At 42.6% G+C, this 25292-nt stretch overlaps 2 protein-coding genes across 2 annotated transcripts; both read right to left on the bottom strand.

The window, feature by feature from the left end:
• Positions 1-284: 284 nt before the first annotated feature.
• Positions 285-4404, bottom strand: LOC106570244 (T-box transcription factor T-A). Its single transcript, XM_014142351.3, has 8 exons — positions 4110-4404; positions 3391-3655; positions 2928-3062; positions 2742-2803; positions 2579-2640; positions 2140-2313; positions 1791-1914; positions 285-1510 (listed from the first exon to the last, which is right to left on the bottom strand). The coding sequence occupies exons 1-8, from the start codon at positions 4289-4291 to the stop codon at positions 1246-1248; spliced, it is 1269 nt and encodes a 422-aa protein (XP_013997826.1). The 5' UTR covers positions 4292-4404; the 3' UTR covers positions 285-1245.
• Positions 4405-17235: 12831 nt separating this feature from the next.
• Positions 17236-24954, bottom strand: nudc (nuclear distribution gene C homolog). Its single transcript, NM_001146614.2, is given in 9 exon segments — positions 17236-17797; positions 19752-19870; positions 20577-20660; positions 20768-20962; positions 21548-21661; positions 21864-21962; positions 24070-24288; positions 24375-24452; positions 24777-24954. Coding segments are annotated over 9 exon segments (1032 nt in total). The 5' UTR covers positions 24849-24954; the 3' UTR covers positions 17236-17745.
• Positions 24955-25292: the final 338 nt, after the last annotated feature.

Genomic DNA, 25292 nt, shown 5'->3' with positions numbered 1-25292 from the left:
CAGTTGAAATAGGCTATGTATTCACCTTAGCCCTGAAAAAATATGATTTATTCTTTCATCCAGACATGGGCCTCAGTCTTTGGCTTGCAGTTTTATATTATAAAATTTAATATGACATAGGCTGAAATGTATAGATTCAATCCCTCTTCACCTTTTAGGAAATGGAAATGATATGATTGTAGACACTGTAATGTGGTAGTTAACGTAATGCATGCCTAAGTTCCTCAGGTTATGCTAATTTCATTGACACTGAATGCGACTGTAATTGACACACTGAAGTCATATTTGAGAAAACAAAGGAACTTTTAATTTATTATTAAAATGACATAAATAAACATAAACTCCCAATGAGTCCAACAAATACAAATAGAAAAGATATGTACATATGATTGCCAGGGAGGGAATGTACACAGAGCGAAGGAGGAGAGACATTGTGCTTTCTCCTGGGCTGCAGTGGGAGGATACAAGGCACCTCTTGCTTTCATTCTTTCCTTCTTTCTTTTCCTTCAGGCCACGAAAAGCAACACACTAACACTGGATCCAAAACAGTTACATGTAAACGGCTAACAACAAAAATGGATGTTAATTTATTTTATATACACACATATACATTTTTTATGTTAGATCAACAGATTATTTCGTCTTATTTATCTATTATAATAATAACAAAACTAATTTTAACAATAAACAGTTAAACATAAGGATTGGCCCCTTTAGTAAAGTTGAGGGGGTTACTTCATAAACTTATCTTTGTGTAGCTAGTGATCCTGATTGTCTTACGCCAGCGTACGATTGTCTTGGAGTACTCTGTCTGTACTGAAGGACACAACTACAATAACACACCAACAACTGGAACAATTGTAGAGGAAGTATATTCAGATTGTCTTAGGCTTGTAACTGCACCTTGGAGAGAATGAAGGAAACTCCCAGTGGAAAAACAGATGCCTCTTCCACTCAGACAGCAAGTGTGTAACTTAAGAATGGCAACCTATGGACTTAAGCTTAGAATGTCTAGGGTGTTTGGAATGGAAGACCAGCCATGTCATGTTGGTAAAACACAAGGCCTGAGAGGACCCTACATCTCTCTGCTTCAGATAGATCTTCTTCTGAGTTGACTCTCTGCATTTCAAAGGCGTTGCTGCTTCAACCCAAAAGTTTCCTAGGGTCAGGCAGTAGAGTGGAGATGGTGGTGATGTGGAACAGGATGGGGATTGAGGAGAGTCAATGGCTATGGAAGCATTGTGCTCAGTAGCTCTGAGCCACGGGTGCCCAGGAGGCGGTGAGCCTGGCGATGGAGCTTTCGAACTGGGCCTCGCCCACGCCTACACCCACCTCGCTAAGGCTGGGGTCGTACATGGAGGATGGTGAGGATACGGGCAGGGAGGAGGTCAGGCCTGTGTAGGAGGAGCCTCGCAGGAACTGGCTGGTCAGGCCACCAGCGATAGAACCAGAGGAGGAGCCGGAAGGAGTTAGGGCCGTCCCGGCAACAGACCACAGGCTGGGATACTGGCTGTTAGGAAGAGCGTGCGAGAGAGAGAGAGAGAGAGAGAGAGAGAGGGAGAGAGAGAGAGAGGGAGCGGGAGAGGGAGAGGGAGAGGGAGAGGGAGAGGGAGAGGGAGAGGTTAGGTTACGAGTTTTTTCTAACCAGGAAGAAATCTGGGCCTAGTAAAGGTCTAGGCCTAGGGCCCAGAATTGTTCCTGATAAAATCATGTAGTCAGGAACATACCGAAAAATAAACAGTGATATCAGAAACATATATATGATCAACTATGACCATGTGTTGCCATACCTGGAGTTGGATGTGGAGTTGCTGGTATGGGCCAGGGTTCCCATCCCAGTGGAGTTAGGGATCTGCAGGGCTGACCAGCTGTCATGGGTGGGCAGGGCTCCCGACGAGTTGTCCATGTAGTTGTCTAAACAATAAAGTACATAGAGAAATTACTAACAACAGTATACATTTCTCTGATCAAAACAATGCATTTCCTTCAGGGGTAATTTCTCAAACATGTTTTAACCAACATCTTAAAATCCATGAAACCCCCATGCTGTAATCTATACCTATGAGTCTGACTAGTGATCAGAATAAACAGTAATCAGTGCATTCCCAGAGTGCTGGGTTGGGTAGAGGAGGTTCTTACTTGAGCTGGTGGAGCGGTGTGGGTAGTGGCTAGGGTAGGGAGCGGCCCTGTGGCCCCTCAGGCTGGAGTACCTTTCACAGTAGGACCCTGAGGAGTGGCCAGGGGCCCCGCTGAACGGAGGGGGGCTGCTGCTAGGGCACATAGGACCGTTACCAGGTAGAAACCAACCACCAACTGGAGGGAGAAGAGACAAAATGGTTTGGTTAATACACTTCCTTTTTCATACTGTTCTCTATGTACAGTTTCCCTGGGACATGGAAGGCCTTGAAAATAAAATGTATGATGATGATGATAATGATTTTATGAACGTTTAATAAAAGTGTGTTGGAAAATGATGTCACATATAATGACTTGGTTTGATTGTTGGAATTGAAACGGAGAGGTACAAAAAGAGCTTTTCTAATTTGGTTGGTGTTGCAAAACTGAAGAGAAGACTTACGCTGGGAATAACCAGACTGTTGGCTGTCTCCACCATGGTCTGGCATGTCTTTATGGTCGCTCCTAAAATTGAAAACATAATACCAGAATTCGCACACAAAATAAAATAAATACAGGAAAAGCATTGTCATATTGCTGACACAATATCAGTCTCTTTCTCTTACCTTTCTTTGGCATCGAGGAAAGCTTTAGCGAATGGATTGTGTTTGATCTTCAACGCAGTTATCTACAAGTTACATAAACATGACAACTGATATTCTGTTCTTCCTTCATTGTAAGCAGAACACAATATAATGTTTATTATTGTGAACAAGGATTATCTCTGTGACTGTGTAACTATGGCCACTGACCTCTTCGTTCTGGTAAGCAGTGACAGCAATGAACTGAGTCTCGGGGAAAGACTGGCTACTGATCATCTTCTGGAGCCCTCCAACCTTCACAATGTGTATCCTGGGCTCATACTTGTGCAGAGAGTTCAGCATAATCTAGATAGAAATTATACATTATTTTAATAATATCACAGTAAAGAATAATCAAAAAACACACACTCAAACTGAATAAGAGAGAAATATGAGCCTACAGAGCCCTAACACAAAATTGTGAAGTTGATTTGCCATGAAATTAATAACGTTTTCCCCCAGAAAAAGCCTACTCTTGTAATTCAGCACAGCAGAGTAGAGCATCATTAGCTCTGAGAGTGCAGGGCAATATGACATAGCCTTCCAAGTTGACTTTAAAATGATTTACATAATAATGAATATGCATACTACAAATACGAACACAGAAGACGACAAAAACAAATCGGGGACTTACCTGTCCTCCCCCGTTGAGTTTATTGGACAATTTGACTTTGCTAAATGAGACAGGCGCTTTCATCCAGTGCGCTCCAAAGTTAGGCGAGTCTGGGTGGATGTAGACGCAGCTAGGGCTCTGTGGCTCGGGCTTGCCACCGGGAACCCACTCGCCGTTCACGTACTTCCACCGGTTGTTGTCTGCAGCCACGAAGTCCAAGAGAACTGAGTACATAGCGTTGGGGTCCAAGCCACTCACATTCGCTCTGAGCACTGGAAACATCCGCCTGTAGGTTAAAATAAAGTTGTTAAATATACATATAGCCTAAGCAAGCCCAAATATTATGTTATGTTGGCTCAGCCGTTGATCTTTATAAATGAATTATTTGACATATATATATTTGCATTAAAAAGGGTGCCATTTCTAGGCCGTTACTTTATCCTAATCATAGGGTTTATACGATTTGACGACCATTGCGCTTTATGCCTAATTCTTGACATGGTATTCAAGTTGTAACAGTAAAGCATATATGGCCTATAGCCTGTACCAATACCCTCTAGACTGAACATGCCTGTTGCCTGATCTAACCTGTGCGCATCAGTTACGTTTAGCTTCGTAGTCGTGCGTAAATGCGGGCTACGATCTCTCCAGATAAACTTTGCTTTTAGCTAGGCAGGCCAGTAGGCCCCGAAGGCCTCATTTTGATCTGTAGCTAACAGCAAAAAATAACCATAGCCTACCTGCCAGTCTTGGTGACAATCATTTCGTTGGTTAGTTCTTTAAACTTGGTCCATAATTCTGCATCTTCTAGTCCCAGTTTAATATCCCTCTCTGAGGCGTCTCCTTTCTCGCTGCCCTTCTGAAACTCGCTCTCCACCACGCTCAGAAGGTGGTCCAGCCTCTGGTCGGAGTTTGAAGTCATATTTCCTATAGGATGAGTTCGTGTGGAGTTCCGCGAAATGCACCGTTAGAATAGGATTCACTGTTTGAAGATTAGTTTTGACAGTGAGATAAGTACTACTGGCTTCGGAGCCCAAGGCCTGATCATATAAGGCCCCCCAGGGACCACATGGGGACAAGGGCGTGGCGTTGCGTTCTAGACCACGCCCTGATGGCCTTACGGTCTGGTTTCGAGCGTCTCTTCGATGTCCCCAATGCAAAATTGCCCATCATAATTGCGTCAATGCAAAATTAATAAATGTACCTATAGGCCTCTAGGCCTACTTTAAACACGGTCATGTTCGAATAAGAACAACGTCTTCATTGCCCTTTCCTTTAGGTGTATAGCCTTCATGACCTAGGCCTATGCATTTTCTAAAATTGTTTGGATATTCGTTTACTTTTGCATAGCCTAATACATTTTCGGAGCTGTTCATATTTCATACATTCGTTATTTATCTTAAATGACCCTCTAACGAAAAAAATACACGTAAACATTTTATTAGGCCTTATTTCCAAAAACATACAATATTAAATGGAATTAAAAATAGTTTATTCGTATCCTAGTCTATATCATCTATCTGTCAGATAGGAAAAAACATCGTTGGATGATTAGGCCAAAGTAATTTTTTGAATATTTAAATAGAAGAAAGAAAGGAAGAGACAGGGCAACCGGCTGCCTTTGAACTAAGTTGTATATTTGCGAATAATGCTAATCTTTTGTTGTCCCAAATACACACGTGAGAAATGTAGTGTTGACTGTGGCCGGGCCATTAGGCTGTTCCTCTGTTCCTGTACTTGGCGAAGTGTGGTTAGCCCCGAGGTGACATCGGAGATCTGCATAATGGAGCCGCCTGTCTGTTTCTGATCTCACATCCACTCTCACTAACATCGAGGAAACATTTATTCACACTTCATTGTAAACGTATTAGACTTCTTTATCATTAAGATCGGGGATTGAGTTTATAGGGGATTAATAATTGTATCCTATACCAAATTATCTGCTTATGGACCTTTTTTTTCTTCTCATTCTGATACCAAGCTCTTGAGCAATGTCTGTAGCCTAATGTCTTGTTGTATATATAGGCCTACTTAGAAATTCTATATTAATTATCATCATTTCATATTTTGTTCGAGTTTATTATCTTCTTATCCATTTCATAAAATGTATTTTTTTTACATGTGGTTTCCTGAAGATTACTCCAAATGTTACATGTTCATTTCAAGACAGGTGAGGCCTTGAACCTGTGTCCCTCCCTATAATGTCAGAAGATTTAGGAGGGAACTTGTGTGGCTAAAGTCTTTCCTGATGTATGAAGGTTATATTAGGTCTAACAGTTACCATTGATCCTGAGGGAGGTAGAATACAGTGGGTCTGTGTGTTCTTGTGTTCCTGTCTGCTCTGTCTCAGGCTCTGTGATGTACTTGGAATTGAGTGGGTTCTGTGGAGCGTGACTCCAGTTTACTACTCCACTTCCTGCAGCTCTACAGAGGTCATAAATGTAAAGGGGTTCTCTCACACCTTTCCATCCCATATCATTCAACTGCCTCTTCCTTTTCCCCTCTTTATTTTGAGGCCTGAGAAGAGAGAGAGAGAATTTCACCACCAGCTACAAAATACAGGACTGTTCTCTATCCTGACCAGTCCCTCTGTCTCAGCCTGAATTTAAAATGTATTACATTTAGATTTTTGGTCCCTGGCCTACACACAATAACCCATAATGTCAAAGTGGAATTATGTTTTTAGATCATTTTATTTACAAATGAATCAAAAAGGAAAAGCTGAAATGTATTCAAGCCCTTTGTTATGGCAAGCCTAAATAAGTTCAGGAGTAAAACTGTGCTTAACAAGTCACAATACGTTGCATTTGTGCAATAATAGTGTTAACATGATTTCTGAATGACTAAATCATCTCTGTACCCAACACATAGAATTATCTGTAAGGTCCCTCAGTCCAGCAGTGCACAGTTTCAACCACAAAGACCAGGGATGTTTTCCAATGCCTCGCAAAGAAGGGCACCTATTGGTAGATGGGTAGAAGTTTATTTTTTTTAAAGCAGACGTTGAATATCCCATTGAGCATGGTGTAGTTATTAATTGCACTTTGGTTGGTGTATCATTACACCCAGTTACTACAAAGATACAGGCATCCTTTCTAATTTAGTTGGCAGGGAGGAAGGAAACCACTCAGGGATATCACCATGAGGCCAATGGTGACTTTAAAACAATTACAGAGTTCAATGGGTGTGATAGGAGAAAACTTATGATGGATCAGCAACATTGTAGCTACTCCACAATACTAACCTAATTGACAGATAAATCATTTTTTATTATTTTTATTTTAGGTAAAATAAGGAAGCCTCTACAGAATAGAAAATATTCCAAAACCTGCACCCTGTTTGCAACAAGACACAAAAGTAATATTTTCAAAAATATTGTTGGCTGTAGCATGTTATGGGTATGCTTGTAATCGTTAAGAACCGGGGAGTTTTTCAGGATAAAAAAATACATGGAATGGAGCTAAGCACAGGCACAATCCTAGAAGAAAACCTGGTTCAGTATGCTTTCCACCAGACACTGGGGGATGATTTCACCTTTCAGTAGGACAATAACCTGAAACACTAGGCCAAATCTACACTGGAGTTGCTTACAGTTTTGACTTAAATCTGCTTGAAAATCTATGGCAAGACCTGAAAATGGTTGTCTTGCAATGATCAACAACCAATTTGACAGAACTTGAAGAATTTTGAAAAGAATAATGGGCAAATGTTGCACAATCCAGGTGTCAAAACAAAGTATTAACTCAGTGGTGTGAATACTTATATAAATGATATATTTCTGTATTTCATTTTCAATACATTAGCAAAGATTTTGAAAACACGTTTTTACTTATTTTTGGTTCTAGGCCTATGTATTTAAATAACAACTTGGTGTTGAGTTATACTGTATGAGTGCTGTTCTACTCAACCAATAATACATCTGAAAATAAGATTAATGTAATTCCTTAATTTGTTATGTGTACCTCAATGTTATTTGTCAAATTTCGTTTCCCATAATCTCTTTGGCCTGGTCTGTTGGTGACGTGAGGGTTAAACCATCCAGTCTCCTCAGACATCAACACACTCTCACCTAGGTGAGAAATATTACAGAGGCCTGGTGCTTCACAAAGGGACAGTTATAAGGCCAAGCATATTTTCCAGTGGACTTCGTCTTCGTCTTCGCTGGCCTAAATAAGTAAATACAGAGACGAGGATGAGTCAGCCCTGAGAAAGAAGAAACAACTCACTAGACACATGCACACACACACACACACACACACACACACACACACACACACACACACACACACACACACACACACACACACACACACACACACACACACACCCGCGTGCGCACACTCACGCACACACACACGCACACCCTTAAATTTGAGTCTCTTGTGTCCTATGCACATTAACGTCTAATATCCTCAGCATTATTTTCTATTTGAACACACTTCACTATAAGTTAGTGTAAACACCATTGAATCCATCTATCCTTTATCACAGATTTCAGACTCAGTGGTCTGCTTATCGCATCTCATATAGTATATCTGCTGTGACCACAGACTTTATTTTCCCATTTTTGTGTTTCATCCTCCTCTCTTTGTCTGTTTCAGGATATAAGGTAACAGATATAACAGTACTGTAATAACATGAAAGAACATGCTACTTCCCATGCCCCTGTCATTTCACCAGCCTCTTCAAGCTCCACCATAAAACTATCTGTCTGTGTTTTCCTATTTTGTTTATCACCGATAATTCAAGGTGGGTTTGAGTGGAGCGAGTGTTGGGTTTCTATTGCGGTCGTTGTACTGTATTTTAATGGTACTTTATTAGTGGCTGGCGTAACTGTGGCTCTGTGTGAATAAGCAAAGGTGTTGTTGTCCATAGGGACAGATAGTACCTGAGTGAAACACACCAATAGCTACTTCCCAAACCCAAACCCAAACCCAAAGCGTAACCCTCCTCCTACCCCTGTCCCTGTCCCTTACCCCCTCCCCCCTCCCCTCTCTGATGTGGATTGAGCCCAAAGATGCGTCTGTCACTTTTGCGGTTCCGTTACAAGTTCAGGAAATGTACACTTTCCTTTTCTAATCACTAAGGCCTTTGAAAGGGATAAAAAATAATTAGTCGGGACAGTAATTGCCCCCTCTGCCCCCCTTATTCCAAGCCCCCCCCCCAAACCCTCTAGAATCCTTGTGGAGGTGGAGGCGCCATAGAGGAGACCCTGGGACCTTTGGGATGCTAATACCAGCTCAACTAATGCCAGCTCAACTAATGCCAGCTCAACTAATGCCAGCTCAGCTAATGCCAGCTCAACTAATGCCAGCTCAACTAATGCCAGCTCAACTAATGCCAGCTCAACTAATGCCAGCTCAACTAATACCAGCTCAGCTAATACCAGCTCAGCTAATGCCAGCTCAACTAATGCCAGCTCAACTAATGCCAGCTCAGCTAATGCCAGCTCAACTAATGCCAGCTCAACTAATGCCAGCTCAACTAATGCCAGCTCAACTAATGCCAGCTCAGCTAATACCAGCTCAGTTAATGCCAGCTCAACTAATGCCAGCTCAACTAATGCCAGCTCAGCTAATGCCAGCTCAGCTAATACCAGCTCAACTAATACCAGCTCAACTAATACCAGCTCAACTAATGCCAGCTCAACTAATGCCAGCTCAACTAATGCCAGCTCAACTAATACCAGTTCAACTAATACCAGCTCAGCTAATGCCAGCTCAACTAATGCCAGCTCAACTAATGCCAGCTCAGCTAATGCCAGCTCAACTAATGCCAGCTCAACTAATGGCAGCTTAACTAATGCCAGCTCAACTATTGCCAGCTCAACTAATGCCAGCTCAACTAATACCAGCTCAACTAATGCCAGCTCAGCTAATACCAGCTCAACTAATACCAGCTCAACTAATACCAGCTCAACTAATGCCAGCTCAACTAATGCCAGCTCAACTAATGCCAGCTCAGCTAATACCAGCTCAGCTAATACCAGCTCAGCTAATACCAGCTCAACTAATGCCAGCTCAACTAATATCAGCTCAGCTAATGCCAGCTCAGCTAATACCAGCTCAGCTAATACCAGCTCAAGTAATACCAGCTCAGCTAATACCAGCTCAACTAATACAGCTCAGCTAATACCAGCTCAACTAATACCAGCTCAGCTAATACCAGCTCAGCTAATACCAGCTCAGCTAATGCCAGCTCAACTAATACCAGCTCAACTAATACCAGCTCAACTAATACCAGCTCAACTAATACCAGCTCAGCTAATACCAGCTCAACTAATACCAGCTCAACTAATACCAGCTCAACTAATACCAGCTCAGCTAATACCAGCTCAAGTCAGGTTCAGCTTTGACACGGCAGATGATGAACTTTCTCTGTATAGTGGCTGCTTCTGACTGGGGATACTGTAGTAGGATACTGTAGTAGGATACTGTAGTAGGATACTGTAGTAGACGTTTCATGTTCTTTCATGTTATTACAGTACTGTTATATCTGTTACCTTATATCCTGAAACAGACAAAGAGAGGAGGATGAAACACAAAAATGGGAAAATAAAGTCTGTGGTCACAGCAGATATACTATATGAAATGAGATAAGAGGACCACTGAGTCTGAAATCTGAAGGTAAGTGTCATAATATTACAGAGTTGACACACACAGAAATGTGTTTGAGATGTCTCTTATGCAACACAATGTACCCACAACTCTGTAGTATTATGGCACTTACAGATACATTGATGTGTCTTTATACAATATTTACAGTAACAATGACCTTTCTAGGACTACTGTCCATCCCTTCTGTCCATTGTGCTGAAACACAGTTTCACAGATTGTGGCTTTGGATTGATGATTTAGATGTTGACTTATGAAGTGGATACCGCCAGGGGCACAGTCTTAGTGTATCTCTGGTTCCTCTAACCTAGAAGGTGTCCGGATCAGCAGGTCAGGTACCCAGGGTGACAATATGCCTGATTTACTACTTGTTGTAATGTCAGGTAGCCTAGCAATACACTGCTGTTTCATTAGATGTTTTCATCTCATGTTTAACCAAGAAGTGTTTGATATATAAATAGACTAATGTTTTTTAAGTATAGTAGGGCTCCAGACAAACTTTTTCCTCCGGTGCCACTGGAACTAGTTTGGGACCTGAATACCATTAAAGTAGTTCACTGCTGGAATGTGAGAGTGAACGTCTCATGATATTTTGATAGCTTCTATATTCTCACAGGCCTGTATACTAGCTCAGATGGAAAAAGTACAATAATTACAGGTATATGATTAAGGAAAATCCTTGTTCTACTGAGGCTATATCATCAAGCCATTTAGTCCCCTCAAACCTGTCTGTCTGTCTGTCTGTCTGTCTGTCTGTCTGTCTGTCTGTCTGTCTGTCTGTCTGTCTGTCTGTCTGTCTGTCTGTCTGTCTGTCTGTCTGTCTGTCTGTCTGTCTGTCTGTCTGTCTGTCTGTCTGTCTGTCTGTCTGTCTGTCTGTCTGCTCTGTCTCTCTCTCTCTCTTTCTCGCTCTCTCTCTCTCTCTCTCTCTCTCTCTCTCGGTGTTGCCTGGTGTGAATACGAGCATTTGTTTTCAGTCTGTTTCAGTGGGTTTGGTGTTGACTGGTGTAAATACGAGCGTCTGTTTTCAGTCTGTTGGTTTGGTGTTGCCTGGTGTAAATACGAGCACCTGTTTTCAGTCTGTTTCAGTGGGTTTGGTGTTGCCTGGTGTAAATACAGTGCATTCGGAAAGTATTCAGATCCCTTCCCTTTTTCCACATTTTGTTACGTTACAGCCTTATTCTAAAATGGAAGCAAATAAAACATTTTCTACACACAATACCTCATAATAACAAATCAAAAAAAGGTTTTTAGAATTTTTTGCAAATTTACAAAAAATAAAAAACAGAAATACCTTATTTACATAAGTATTCAGAACCTTTGCAATGACACTCAAAACTGAGTTCAGGTGCATCCTGTTTCCATTGATCATCCTTGAGATGTTTCTACAACTTGATTGGAGTCCACCTGTGGTATATTAAATTGATTGGACATGATTTAGAAAGGCACACACCTGTCTATTTAAGGTCCTACACAGTGGATGTCAGAGCAAAAACCAAGCCATGAGGTTGAAGGAATTGTCCGGAATTGTTCCTCCAGAGTGCAGGACAGAAGCCACTCCTCAGTAAAAGGCCCATGACAACCTGCTTGGAGTTTGCCAAAAGGCACCTAAAGGACTCTGACCATGAGAACCAAGATTCTCTGATCTGATGAAACCAAGATTAAACTCTTTGGCCTGAATGCTAAGCGTCATGTCTGGAGGAAACCTGGCAGCATCCTTACGGTTAAGCATGATGTTTTTCAACGGCAAAGACTGGGAGACTAGTCAGGATCGAGGGAAAGATGAACGGAGCAATGTACAGAGAGATCCTTGATGAAAACCTGCTCTAGATCGCTCAGGACCTCAGACTGGGGCAAAGATTCACCTTCCAACAGGACAGCGACCCTAAGCATACAGCCAAGACAACGCAGGAGTGGCTTCGGGACAAGTTTCTGAATGTCCTTGAGTGGCCAAGCCAGAGCCCGATCGAACATCTATGGAGAGACCTGAAAATAGCTGTGCATAAGAGGATCTGCAGAGAAGAATGGGGAAAACTCTCCAAATGTTATATTTATTTAACTAGGGAAGTGAGTTAAGAACAAATTCTTATTTACAATGACAGCCTAGGAACAGTAGGTTAACTGCCTTGTTCATTTTTACCTTGTCAGCTTGGGGATTTGATCTAGCAACCTTTTGGTTACTGGCCCAACACTCTAACCACTAGCCTACCTGCCACCCGAATACAGGTGTGCCAAGCTTGTAGTGTCATACCCAAGAAGACTCAAGACTGTAATCACTGCCCAAGGTGCTTCAACAAAGTACTGAGTAAAGGGTCTGAATACTTAAATAAATGTGATATTTACATATGTGTAAAAACCAGTTTTAACGTTGTTATTTTTACTTTGTAAGGCTATAACATAACAAAATGTGGGAAAAGTTAAGGGGTCTGAATACTTCCCGAATGCACTGTATGAGCAGCTGAGGTCAGCAGACACTAGCGTGTGAGAAAACACAGTTAAACCTGCTCAGTCAAGCCCCTAGCTGTGCCATCTCTCTCTCTCTCTCACACACACACACCACACACACACACACACACACACACACACACACACACACACACACACACACACACACACACACACACACACACACACACACACACACACACACACACACACACAATTATTGGTCATGTGTGGGAAAGTCATAGTTTGTATTTCCTGACTGCATTTTCTAAGAACCCAAAACCCTTTCCACTCTTGATATGAGGTGGCTGGGTTACATACTGTCGGTAAGGAAGGAAGGATATGAGCTGGCAGGGTTAGGTATGGGAGTAGAGAGAGAGTTGATGCAGAGAGATCAAAAGGACAGAAGCACAGACACACAGACAGACAGTTCTGACAAACATTAAAATGTGGTAACCACCACCATGCATGTATTAATGGTAGCAGATATCAGGACCCCTGAAGACGTTATTTACCCAGAAGAGTGATGGGACGTGAGCCCACAGAGCAGACACATCACTGAGCACTCTCTTCCTGTTGCATCACTTCCTCTTCATAAATGCAAAATGACATGTTCACACGATACAGTGTCAGCTACTGATGAATGTTCTATGAGCTATTGGGATTTCTTGTTAATCTATTAAGACGCCCTTGTCACCACTGGCATACAACCGACTAACAACACCATTTATTTGTATGGTTTTCTGGTGTTCATCCTGGGACACATAGGGGAGATGGTTTAAGATAGTCTGTTGCTGAGTAGTTGAATGGAATCTTTAACTAATCTTTGTTAAAAGAGAAAGTGCTGGAACAGGCAATGCCCTGCAGAAGTGCTCCTTTTTTGACTGATCAGCTTCCCTATATGTGTCCAAGGTTTTCCACGTAGGAAGGAGCCCCTCTCTGGGTAGCCAGAACCAAAGCCAGGACACGAGCCAGCCAGGGCACCAGCCCAGCGTCTTGTCTGTCTGGCCAGTCTGAGGGGGTTTACCAGAAGCTGTAGGCCAGCAGACTATAAAATGGGGTAAACAAAGGGGTTGGGCCGGAGCTGGGGGCATTTTACTGCATTCCCACGCCAGCAACAGCAGCAACTCACTGAGAAGTGCTACCTGGAGAACGCAGGCACGCAGGCAGGCAGGCACGCAGGCAGGCAGGCACGCAGGCAGGCAGGCAGGCAGGCAGGCAGGCACGCAGGCAGGCAGGCAGGCACGCAGGCACGCAGGCAGGCAGGGCCCCCCCTCCCCTCCCAGTCTACACCCATCTCCCCTCCCAGTCTACACCCATCTCCCCCATTCTCTACAACCAGCTGCAGGAATAGACAACCAATCCAAGGCGAGTGCTGCAGCCCAGGTGTACAAACACTTAACGCAGACCCAGATCAAAGGGTCTCATTAAAGGATAATAGATAGACCCCCCCCCTTCAGGTTTGTACCACAGCAGGAGTCTTCTCTAAATCAATCCCCTTCCTTAGGCTACACCTGCTAGAGCTCCCCCTACTGTCTGGTCAATGCAGGGGCAAGACAGTCACTTCGAATCAGGGAATCGATCAGGATTGCAACACTGCCCCTATTGGCCAGTTACTCAGTTTTGCTGAGATTATAGGTGGTTTGCTTGTATATAACGGCCATACAACTCTACGTTACTATCACCCAGGACTTTACGTGTTGCATTGTATACACACAAATAAAGACACACAGCAGTACTGAGCTAAATAGATTGTCCAGAACGATTATTCACTCTATCCAGCAATTCTGGACAGAAAATGCTAACTGGTACTTGGCAACAGTGGATTGGGGCCTATCCATGTACTCACCCACACTCGTGAGTGAGCAGTGAATCTGTATAGGCCTCTTATAATAAAATAAACAAATGGAAAAATACAATCAACCAGATGCTGTGTCACTATTACCCAGATGTGCTGGGTATTACAACAGCTTTATATAGCAATGATAAATATTCACAAGAGGGTAGATGCTTCATAGCAGAATCATCCTTAAGGATTTGTGTGTCATAAAAAATACAATCAGAACACAAAAGAAAGAGGCACTGCCACATCATTTGATTTAGATTCAGAAAGTTTATTGATAGATGTCAGTGAGTCAGTCAGGTCAGGCCTGGGAAAGGTCTGTCTGTCTGGACTGAACGGACCTCAGAGGCCCCTACCAGCTCCTGTGTGTCTTTGATGGGGAGGCCCTCTCTTTGTAGTCGGCGTGTTAGTCAGTAAAAGTTAAAGGGCTTAAATGGTCCCTAACAGGAAGCAGTTTACACGGTGACGCTCAAGCTGCCTGTGGCCCCTATTGTTCCAGGGCCCCTCACCACTTCATTACTATTTCCATAAGAAAGGAACAGTAATTTACCCTTTTCTTCTGGTCTCCCTTCATCTTGGTGGAGTGCAGCTCTCTCTCTCTTTTCTCACTTTTTCCTTCTCTCGTCCGTTTATCGGTTGGAAATCTAAGGGTTGGTTATGTAATCTTTAAAGCATTTCAAAATCATGGAGACCAGTTATTAAAGATTATAAATAAATCAAACTGTATAATGTACAAGCATTTGTCTGTTTTGGGATGAGAAGTAGGACTAACTTGTAAAGCACATTGACCTGAGAAAGTCAGGTCTGTCTATTGATGAAAGAGGGGTTAGAGTTCATTATGTAAGACTTGATGTCTTCTGAGGAGTTTAGCGTAACTGAGCTGTACACAGAGAACAGTTTCAAATCCTGACTGACTGAAGGGACACTGTGACCGATCACTCTGACCTCTGACCAGTCTGTCCTCTGACCTGGATGGAGAGAAGGCTAGTGTAGAGAGGTCTACCAGCAGAGTTACAGAGACCATTATGGAGAGAGTTCATAGTGTTTCACTGAGAGAGAGAAGGAAAGATACTTTCAAGAAAATATAGATATATTGGTCATCCACATTATAAGGCATGGATGGTGTTCAAAACCAGAAAAGTTGACTATATAGTGAATCCCAGCTGTGGCAAAGCACATGAAGGAAAAACACCCCCACCCCCCCTCACACACACAACTCACCCCATACTCCACCCCACCATCCCCTTCCCCTGCCCCTTATCCCACACTTTGAACTTCTGAAGTGAGAAGGGGAGAAATGCAGCGAGAGCAGAATGAATCTATTTGGAGAGAAGGATGTGTAACCTCTCCAGTTAATCCCATCAAACCTGATGCATGGACACATCCTGGGACACATGCAAACACCAATCAAACATGTCCTCTCTCGCTCACACCTGGTCGGATCCCCCAGGATCCCCATATATCCCACTGGGTGGGCAAATACACCTGAGTCTCCTGTGGCAGCCCTCAATCCTGTAAACCTGTGAACGACCTTAGTATTACCCACAGATATAATGCATGACATGTCTGGATCACAGAATTACATGTGTTTAGGAGTGTTTGCATGGTTAAATGCGCCAGATTCTGTTTTCAGCCCAACAGTAGCCCTGTCCTGTCCTGCCCTGCCACTCCATTTACAGGAGTAGGTGGTTCCCCCTCACTATTGAATGTCACTTGTCAACATGAGGTGAAACAGTCTGTCATTATACCATCCAGGGTGGTTATAATTCCAGCTATAATACCTCTATGATTCTATCTCTCTGCCCGAGAAGTGCTGCTGCTGCTGGCGTGGGAATGCAGTAAAGGCTGGTTGTTGTTCCTCCAGTCTGAGAAGGGGAGAGCGGCCGGCAACAGACCCCCTCAGTGAGTTGGGCTGTTTTACCCACGGCCCCATGCAGACCCTGACAATAGAGCCAGGCTGGAATCATCATCTGACCTATTGTTGCAGGGGGAGCCAGAGAGGCTGGAGGCTGGTTGAGGTCCAGAGTATGTATTCAAAATGTCTCAGAGTAGGAGTGCTGATCTAATCCTTATGATCTAAAAGGCATAACAGATCCAAGATCTGCAATCCTACTGAGACGCTTTGCCTCCGCCCCAGCAGGCCTCCTTATTGCACAGTGTCTGTTTTTGCTGTGGTGATGATCTCATTCCAGGTGACCCTTTATAGGTTACTGACTCCTCTTAATGATACTATATTCCTTTACAAATCCATCATTTTTGGTTTGACATACTACCTATATACACTACTGTTCAAAAGTTTGGGGTCACTTAGAAATGTCCTTGTTTTTGAAAGAAAAGCACATTTTTTGTCCATTAAAATAATATCAAATTGATCAGAAATACAGTGTAGACATTGTTAATGTTGTAAATGACTATTGTAGCTGGAAACAGCAGATTTTTAATGGAATATCTAAAATAATTTCAAAACCAGGACTTTTAATCATATTTGTGCATTTAGTATACCCTTGACATTTATTTGAAAAATCGCTTCACGATGTCAGGTTCTTGATCTACCATGACAACCTCATCTAGTAACCTGGTAATATTGACTCAACCATTCCCAACCTATGAACTACAAATATCGATGTCATCTACTCTGTACAAACGGACGTTGTCTGCTTGCTCTAGCCCTGCCTGGTACATGCTCCTTACTCTATATACCTTTTTCTATATCAGATCATATTTAAAGCAATTCATAAGAGATCCATACAAACCTCTAGTCTCAAAGGCAGGACACGTAACATAATAGCAACACATGGTCACTCAACACCTACAAGTTTCATTTCAAACACACTGAATATATCAGTCAGTTGGGAGCCCTTGGACCTGAGGCTTGGATGTCCTCCAAATTCAATACGACTACCTGTTAACCTGGCCTTCAACTACGTTTTACGATTGAACACTTTCAATTCATGGGTAATAAAAACATGAGAACTATTTTTTTTTTATTGACATTTGCTGCCTCTCGCAGCGTCTCTGAAAGCTCGTTACATTTCACAATGAACTAAATGACTAATCTGCATGGTAGCTAATCTCACATGGTATTTCAGTTATTTTTCTCTTACAATAAAGTACCGATGATGCCAGATTTCAATGAATGTGGTTTGAATTAATTTATTTTAAAAGAAAAAACTCCAAACATTTCTTTAAAACATTCAGAACACAGTAACACATGCAACACAACAAAGATGGGAGTTACTACAGTCGTCAAGTTTCTGTCAGTCACAGGAATGAGACTAACAAGAACCCAGCACTTTAGGACTACAGAAATGGGAAGAGACAGAAATAGAGAGAAAGTGATGAAGAAAGAAAGAGAAAGGGTGATGAAGACAGAGGCGCTGGAGGTTTGTTTTGATGAGGATTCCTAGCCATCGTTTTCCTGGGCAGAGTAAGAGTGCAGAGGGGTATGGAGGGTTGGCTGGGGAACCACAGTGAGTCTTAGCTGAACTTGGCTTTAGAGAAGTCCATCTCTGGGTGCTGCGACATGAACCTGGAACACAATGACAGAGGGGGGGGGGGGGGGGTGTCACATAGAGTCAGAACAGTGAGAGAGTAGCCTGGTCCCAGGCTACAAGGGTTTGGCAATGACAACGACCATAGGCGTCTGCAAGACTAGCCATGTTTAATAGTCAGATTACACTGGATAAACTCATCCCAGCATTGAACCCAGTAAAGGGACAGTGGAGGAAACCAAGCTGGTAGCAGCACAGTGAAGCCGGTTACAGATGCACCGATGTGGACATTTTGTGTGATACCGATAGGTCAGTATTTTCTTTGCAATATTGACCTTTTCCTTCGTTTTCTCACCTCCACAACAGGCCGATGCAGATATATTTTAAGGCTTTTAATCGCCCGATACCGATATGGCCAAAAACACCTACAAAGTAACCACATCAGACTAACACCCATTTATAAAGGATTTGGATTCCCTCTATTGTGTCACACAGTAATGAACAGAAGTCTAACCATAGTAAGTGTACTAGATCTTTTGAATAGGACACTTTCATAAACTATAGAGGAAGTGTGAGGCGTGGCAGAATGACATCACACATATAACCAGCCAACCTATCATTGGCCTCGCCTCGTCATGACCAGGACAGGGGGTAGAAGGGCTTAATAACATGAACTCTGATAAGAGACTGTCCTCTACAGCCATTTCCGACGGCTCCTTCCCTTAAATAGGGTTTCTAGTAAGCCACAGGTGAACAAGGGTAACCTACCGCTGGCTTTGCTCGTGACTGGGACTAGAAGGGGTTAATAACCTCCAGTGATAAGAGAACGTCCTGTGCATCCATCTCCAATGGTTACGGCTCCTTCCCTCTATCCCGTACACACCCCTTATCACTGTGTAATGGTCCTTCTACCTATACTAGTCTAGTGAGTCATACAGAGATCATTCAGGCAGTATTTGCCAACTATCACTAATGCACCTCACATTGCCCAAGTCACGTCACTAGGAAATAAGGACATGGTCATTGTCTGGTCATGCAATCTGTCAAATACAGAGCATATTCACAAGACCACGCAGTATGTAAAATGCATATAACTTTGTTCTTCAATAAAAATGTAAAAAACAGGGCACAAACTATGCAATCCACCTGCTCATAACAAAAAGCTCAACCGCGGGAGACATGCACATTGAGACTGACTGACCGGCCAAGGTCAGCGTGGGTCCTGACTTTGAATAGGGATAACATATGCACTTCTCAAAAAACACACTGCATAATCCACCTGCTGAAGAGGAGTGCAGTGGGTGACATGGGGCATTATGATGGTCGAGGAACAAGAAGTGAGGTCAGCTCTAGTCCCGGACTCAGTTGGGAAGCTGGTACAGACATCTCACTATCTGTTTATGGCTGCAATGATCGTGTGACCTGACCTTGACAGAAAACAGTAGGAGGCAGCCGCTTTTACATTCACCTTTTCCTGTTTCCTCGTTTCTATGGCTCTGTTAAACTATCCAGTATATTGGAACATGTTTGACAATAAAAAGAAAAGCACCAAGTAAACCTATAGAAAGCAAACAGAACATTTTCTTGTCAGTAGGTATGTAATATGAAGTACTTTTCTAATGTTCAATTCTGTCAGTAGTTAAGTCCCAGTGATTATTGGGATGGGGTCAAACGTTTCACTGTCTATGTTTTTATTTAACCTTTATATAACTAGGCAAGTCAGTTAAGAACAAATTCCTTATTTACAATGATGGCCTACCCCGGCCAAACCCGGACGACACTGGGCGGGATAAAGGGGAACTCCCAATCACAGCCGGATGTGATTCAGCCTGGATTCGAACCAGGGACTGTAGTGATGCCTCTTGCACCGAGATGCAGTGCCTTAGACCGCTGCCCCACTCGGGAGCTCAATGTGAAGAAAGGTACTGCACTACTTAAACTATGTCATGATGGACATGCCAATGGTGCTATAAGCAATGTGCTGAAAGCTACTTTTTGAGGATGTCTTGTTTCTTCTGCTCTTCGGAGGTGGGTAGACCCATGGACTTCTGTCTCTGGTCGTACATCATCTTCTCCACCATACCACGGGTCTCCCCATCCAGATCTGACAGCTGAGACAGCAGGAAGAGGGAGAGGGAGAGATAGAGGGTGAGAGGGAGGAATATAGAGAGATGGAAGATGAGCGATAGGAATATAGAGAAATGTAGAGAGAGCGGAGGAATATAGAGAAATGTAGAGAGAGAGGGAGGAATATAGAGAAATGTAGAGAGAGAGGGAGGAATATAGAGAGAATGTAGAGAGAGGGAGGAATATAGAGAAATGTAGAGAGAGGGAGGAATATAGAGATGGAGAGAGAGAGGGAGGAATATAGAGAAATGTAGTGAGAGGGAGGAATATAGAGAAATGTAGAGAGAGGGAGGAATATAGAGAAATGTAGAGAGAGAGGGAGGAATATAGAGAAATGTAGAGAGAGGGAGGAATATAGAGAAATGTAGAGAGAGGGAGGAATATAGAGAAATGTAGAGAGAGGGAGGAATATAGAGAAATGTAGAGAGAGGGAGGAATATAGAGAAATGTAGAGAGAGGGAGGAATATAGAGAAATGTAGAGAGAGGGAGGAATATAGAGAAATGGAGAGAGAGGGAGGAATATAGAGATGGAGAGAGAGGGAGGAATATAGAGATGGAGAGAGAGAGGGAGAGTAAGGGAAAGAGCTTTAGTAAATGGGAGATAAATTACCCTTTTATCTTTAAATAAAGGAGAATAATCACATGTTCTCTTGCAGTGAGCCTTGCATCAGTAGCTTGGCGTTGGTTACCTTAGAGTTCTCCGGACAGATCTTCTTTGTATTGAGTTCTGGATCCGTGGTGACCATCTTATTCCACCACTCCATCTTGTTGATCTGAAACAGATGCAAGGCATGATTTAGTGACTTAAAAGGTTTCAGAGTGAAAGAGATGTTTAATCTCAATGAAACCCCTTGTAATACAAGAGAAATAAAAGCAGTACCTTCTCCAGGTGAATGGTGACCACCTTGCCGTCCTCAATGAGCCAGGAGCTCTCCTCCACCTTGACGTGGCTGTAGAGCTGTCCATCGATCACAGGAGGATGGCCCTTCAGACCCACCTTCAGCATACCACGCTGGATGTCCACCACCACATCCTTCCCCTTCATGCGGAACTTCACATCAAAAGGCACCACCAGCTGGAGGGCGGGATAAAGGGGAACACCCAATTAGAATGAAGGCACTACCAGCAAGCTGGCAAGATAAAGGGGAACACCCAATTAGAATGAAGGCACCACCAGCTGGGGGGCAGGATAAAGGGGAACACCCAATTAGAATGAAGGTACCACCAGCTGGGGGGGCGGGATAAAGGGGAACACCCAATTAGAATGAAGGCTCCACCAGCAAGCTGGCAAGATAAAGGGGAACACCCAATTAGAATGAAGGTACCACCAGCTGGGGGGCGGGATAAAGGGGAACACCCAATTAGAATGAAGGCACCACTAGCTAGGTGGCAAGATAAAGGGGAACACACAGAATGCCTGAATACCTTGTCTGCCCAGATTACATCTAGCCCAATACTAAACCAATCCTTAGCGACTGGGGGCAAAAAGATAAATCACCACCCGCTCTGAAATAGAGGAGCTGCCCATGCATAATGTGCAAAATGAACAGAGAGCACAAAATACCTCTTCATAGTTAAACAATCATGCTACAGTTAAACAACTTTAATATCCATGCACTAGGAAATACTAAAACCAAAGGCAAAAGGGAAATAAACTCACGTCCACTTCAGACAGGGATTGTGTCCAACGATAGTTGGCCAGGTCAGCTCCATTGCCTGCGTTAGGTTTAATCTTGTCCTTGTCTTTCTCATCTTCTTCTCCATCGGAATCAGTCTAGCAGAAATTAAAGTTAGTTATTAGCTTCAATTGCCTTCAACATGCATAAAATACCCTTGTGCTGTTAACTATGTGCATACGTTTCCCCCCCCTAGTTTATTTCCCAAGTGAGATGCCCCACCTATATGATAGCGGGGGAAAAAGTGATGTCTCTCTACAGCTCATTTATCTACTGAGGCATCCCAAACGAATCTCTTACCTCCTTGTCTCCCTTCTCTCTCCCTTCCTTCTCAGCTTTCTCGGGTGGAGTTTCTGCATGTGTGTTTGTGGCCTCTTTCTTCTCCTCTTGTTTCTTTTGCTAAAAACGAAGACAAGACAAAGACAGACATTAAGCTTCATCAAGACAAAGACTAGGGCGGTCCCCAATTAAAAAAAATATTGGTTTACCAAGAGTTGTCTGTTCTTTACCAAGAGTTGTCTGTGTTTTGTGCTCATGCACATAATTACATTACCCGACCTTCCCCAGTAAAACTAACCCCGTCTGAATAGGGTACAATAGAGCCTGACCTATAGCATATCATAATGCTATAGGTTATAACAAACTCTGAACACTAACACGTGACAGCAAAATGGATGCAGAGGACGTGACGAATCAAATTGAAACGGGGGAATGTTTACTGGTTGCTCGAGGTAAAGGGAAAGTCAGATGTGTGGAATAAATGTGACTAGTTGTGTAAAATCCCAGAGATCAAGAAAAATACAGTAAGGAGCAAGTGCTGCATGCATATTATGTGTGCCAAACAGGTGCTGTATAGATTACAATATCATTTTTCTGACCATTTGGAACAACGTAAACACTAAATAAAGTAAGCGTACCATAGAGTCTGCTGTAACATTTTTATGTTAAGCCTATATTACAGTAAAGACTAAAAACAGTTGCATTCATTCATGAATGCAATTTCCGAAATGGAACAGTTTATTTATTGCATAAGCTAATTATTAAATGCTCGCTTCAGTGTATTTAAAAAAATGTAATGCTTGATTGCGTTTCAAATCATGAATGACTCATATGCTGTGTGATGACATGAATGAATGATTGATTGATACAGTAGGCCTAAATTAATTACACTATTAAGACTAAACAGGATGTGCTCTTAGGCCTACAGCTCCATGGTGGTTATACAAAGCTGTTATATTAAGCCTACTAATGATAATGACATTACTTATTATCATAATAATAACAATGAGATCAAGAAAAAGGAGGGTTATTATTATAAATATAATTTCACCAACAATTTAGAACAGTGTTAACACTAAAATTATAAATAATACTAGAAAGGCTGTTCTAACTAAAATTACAGCAAAGCAAAGATTAAAAACAGTCTAATTTGTGAAATTGTTTAATTGCGTGAGGCTTGGTGCTCACGGAATCAGTAGGCTATTAAACAAACACTCAAACAGGCAACAGAAGCAAGATCTGTCTTATTTCTGTAGATATATTGATGATTTAAAAAAAAACAGGCACATTTAACAGTTAGGCTATTGATTATAGACCTAATTAAGTTGGGGTTTCCTCTCACCTTACTTTTCTTAGACAATAAGTCAAGGGCTGTTTTCTCCTCTCCTCATTCTGCTGCTGTTCTCCACAGCATTGTTCTCAACACCAATATGCTGGTTAACTTTGCTATTACGCACCTAGCAACATGGTCTAGGAAAAGGCACCAATTCAACAGCGCAGTGCTGTGTTTCAGTACCGTGGACAGCGACCGGTAAAACGCGCATTTGTTATAAAATAATATTATTTTAAGGGCGACGCACAATTGGCCCAGCGTCGTCCGGGTTAGGGAGGGTTTGGCCGGCAGGGATATCCTTGTCTCATCGCGCACTAGCGACTCCTGTGGCGGGCCGGGCGCAGTGCACGCTGACCAGGTCGCTAGGTGTACAGTGTTTCCTCCGACACATTGGTGTGGCTGGCTTCCGGGTTGGATGTTCACTGTGTCAAGAAGTAGTGCGGCTTGGTTGAGCTGTGTTTCGGAGGACGCATGGTTCTCGACCTTCACCTCTCCCGAGTCCGTACGGGAGTTGCAGCGATGAGACAAGACAGTAACTACTACCAAATGGATACCACGAAATTGGGGAGAAAAAGGGGTACATTTTGTACATTTTTATTAGCGTTGCACCATTGTTCTTATGTAATATAACCATATACAATTTCAGTTTAACATGTTTTAGACTGATGGACTGTGCCATCTCCAAGGCCTCCACAATGGATCAGTTGAGCACGAATCAGACAGGTGATATTTTTTGCTACTGCTCGACTAAAGAAATCTCGGTCCACCAACAGCCTATGGACCAAACAATTGACCAGTCGACTAAAAATGGGGTCAGCCCTAACAAAGACAAACCATTACATCTAATGTGTATAGCACATCAAACACTCATAACTGACCACACGTTTTTCTTACCTTGTCGATTTCGGACTGAAGTCGCTCTGCCTCTTCGTCTGTCAGTTCTTTGATTTTGGGCTCATCGTCTGCTTTCTTAATCTTCTTTTTCTCCTCTTCTTCAGCTAGCTTAGCAGCCCTCTCTGCCTTCTCTCTCTTCTCCTTCTCCTGTCTCTTCTCCTTCTCTCTATGGGCCTTCAGGGCAAGACCGCTGTGGTGGGCAAACGACTCCTTCACCAGCTGGGGACAGAGGTATTATTACTAGGTAATCTGCATCTCTTGATGTATGCATTTTTGTTCTGTTAGGTATCCAATTTTGGACTCACCTTCTCTGGTGCACCTGCCTCGCCACCCGTAAAGAAGTCTGTTTTACGCCGGAGGAAGCTGAAAAACGTGTTTACTAACTGTTGGAAAAACAAATATTACATTAGAGATGATACATAGCCAACCTGCGCCTTATACGATTTACAAGCCTATTTGTTATGGCTTACTAACGGTACCACAACAACATGCCTAAACACAGATAGCTAGCCTATGGCTAACGATTACGCTACTGGTGTGATATTTAATAAATGCGACTAACATTAGTTTCATGTTTGTGGTGCTATATGTATGGTGCAAACGCAGGACACTTTCCCATCCCCCATATAGCTAACTTAATTAGCCGGCTAGCCAGTTGTTGAACAATTTGCTAACTAATGCTAGCATGCTATCAAACTGTAATTTACCTCTTGTACACCTCCTTCGTGCTGTTGTGCCATAACAAGCAACATCCCGTCATACTTTTCATCGTCACCCATTTTCTGTCCTAATATATATACCCTTATATAAATAAACTTGTTTGACAATATAATTTGAAACGGACAGGCTAGCAACAACAGGGAGCAATGTAAAGTCACGTTGCTGTGCTACTTCCTAGAAACAAGCACCGCCTTGTTTCTAAGCGAATGGAAAGTTTGATGCAATGGGAGGCCAATCTTTTAAATGACAACCAAACAGCCAATTAGATCGTGTTACATGAACGGATATGGGCACATTCAAATTTTGACGGGGGGAAAATACGAATATTCTAGATTACAAATAAGTGTTTGATTGATGGCAAAAATATTGGTAATGAATTATTCCAGAATTATCGTATATTCATTTCCTTTCACGATTACACATTATTTCTTCGTTAATCTGTTATAACTGTGCATTTTAATTAATTAAAATGTATTTATGGAAAGACATTTTTACATGCAAAC

This window comes from Salmo salar, chromosome 14, assembly GCF_965601325.2.
Source record: "Salmo salar chromosome 14, fSalSal1, whole genome shotgun sequence".
Lineage (NCBI taxonomy): Eukaryota > Metazoa > Chordata > Actinopteri > Salmoniformes > Salmonidae > Salmo > Salmo salar.
Note: the sequence above shows the minus strand (reverse complement) of the source record. Positions and strands in the feature narration are given on the sequence as shown.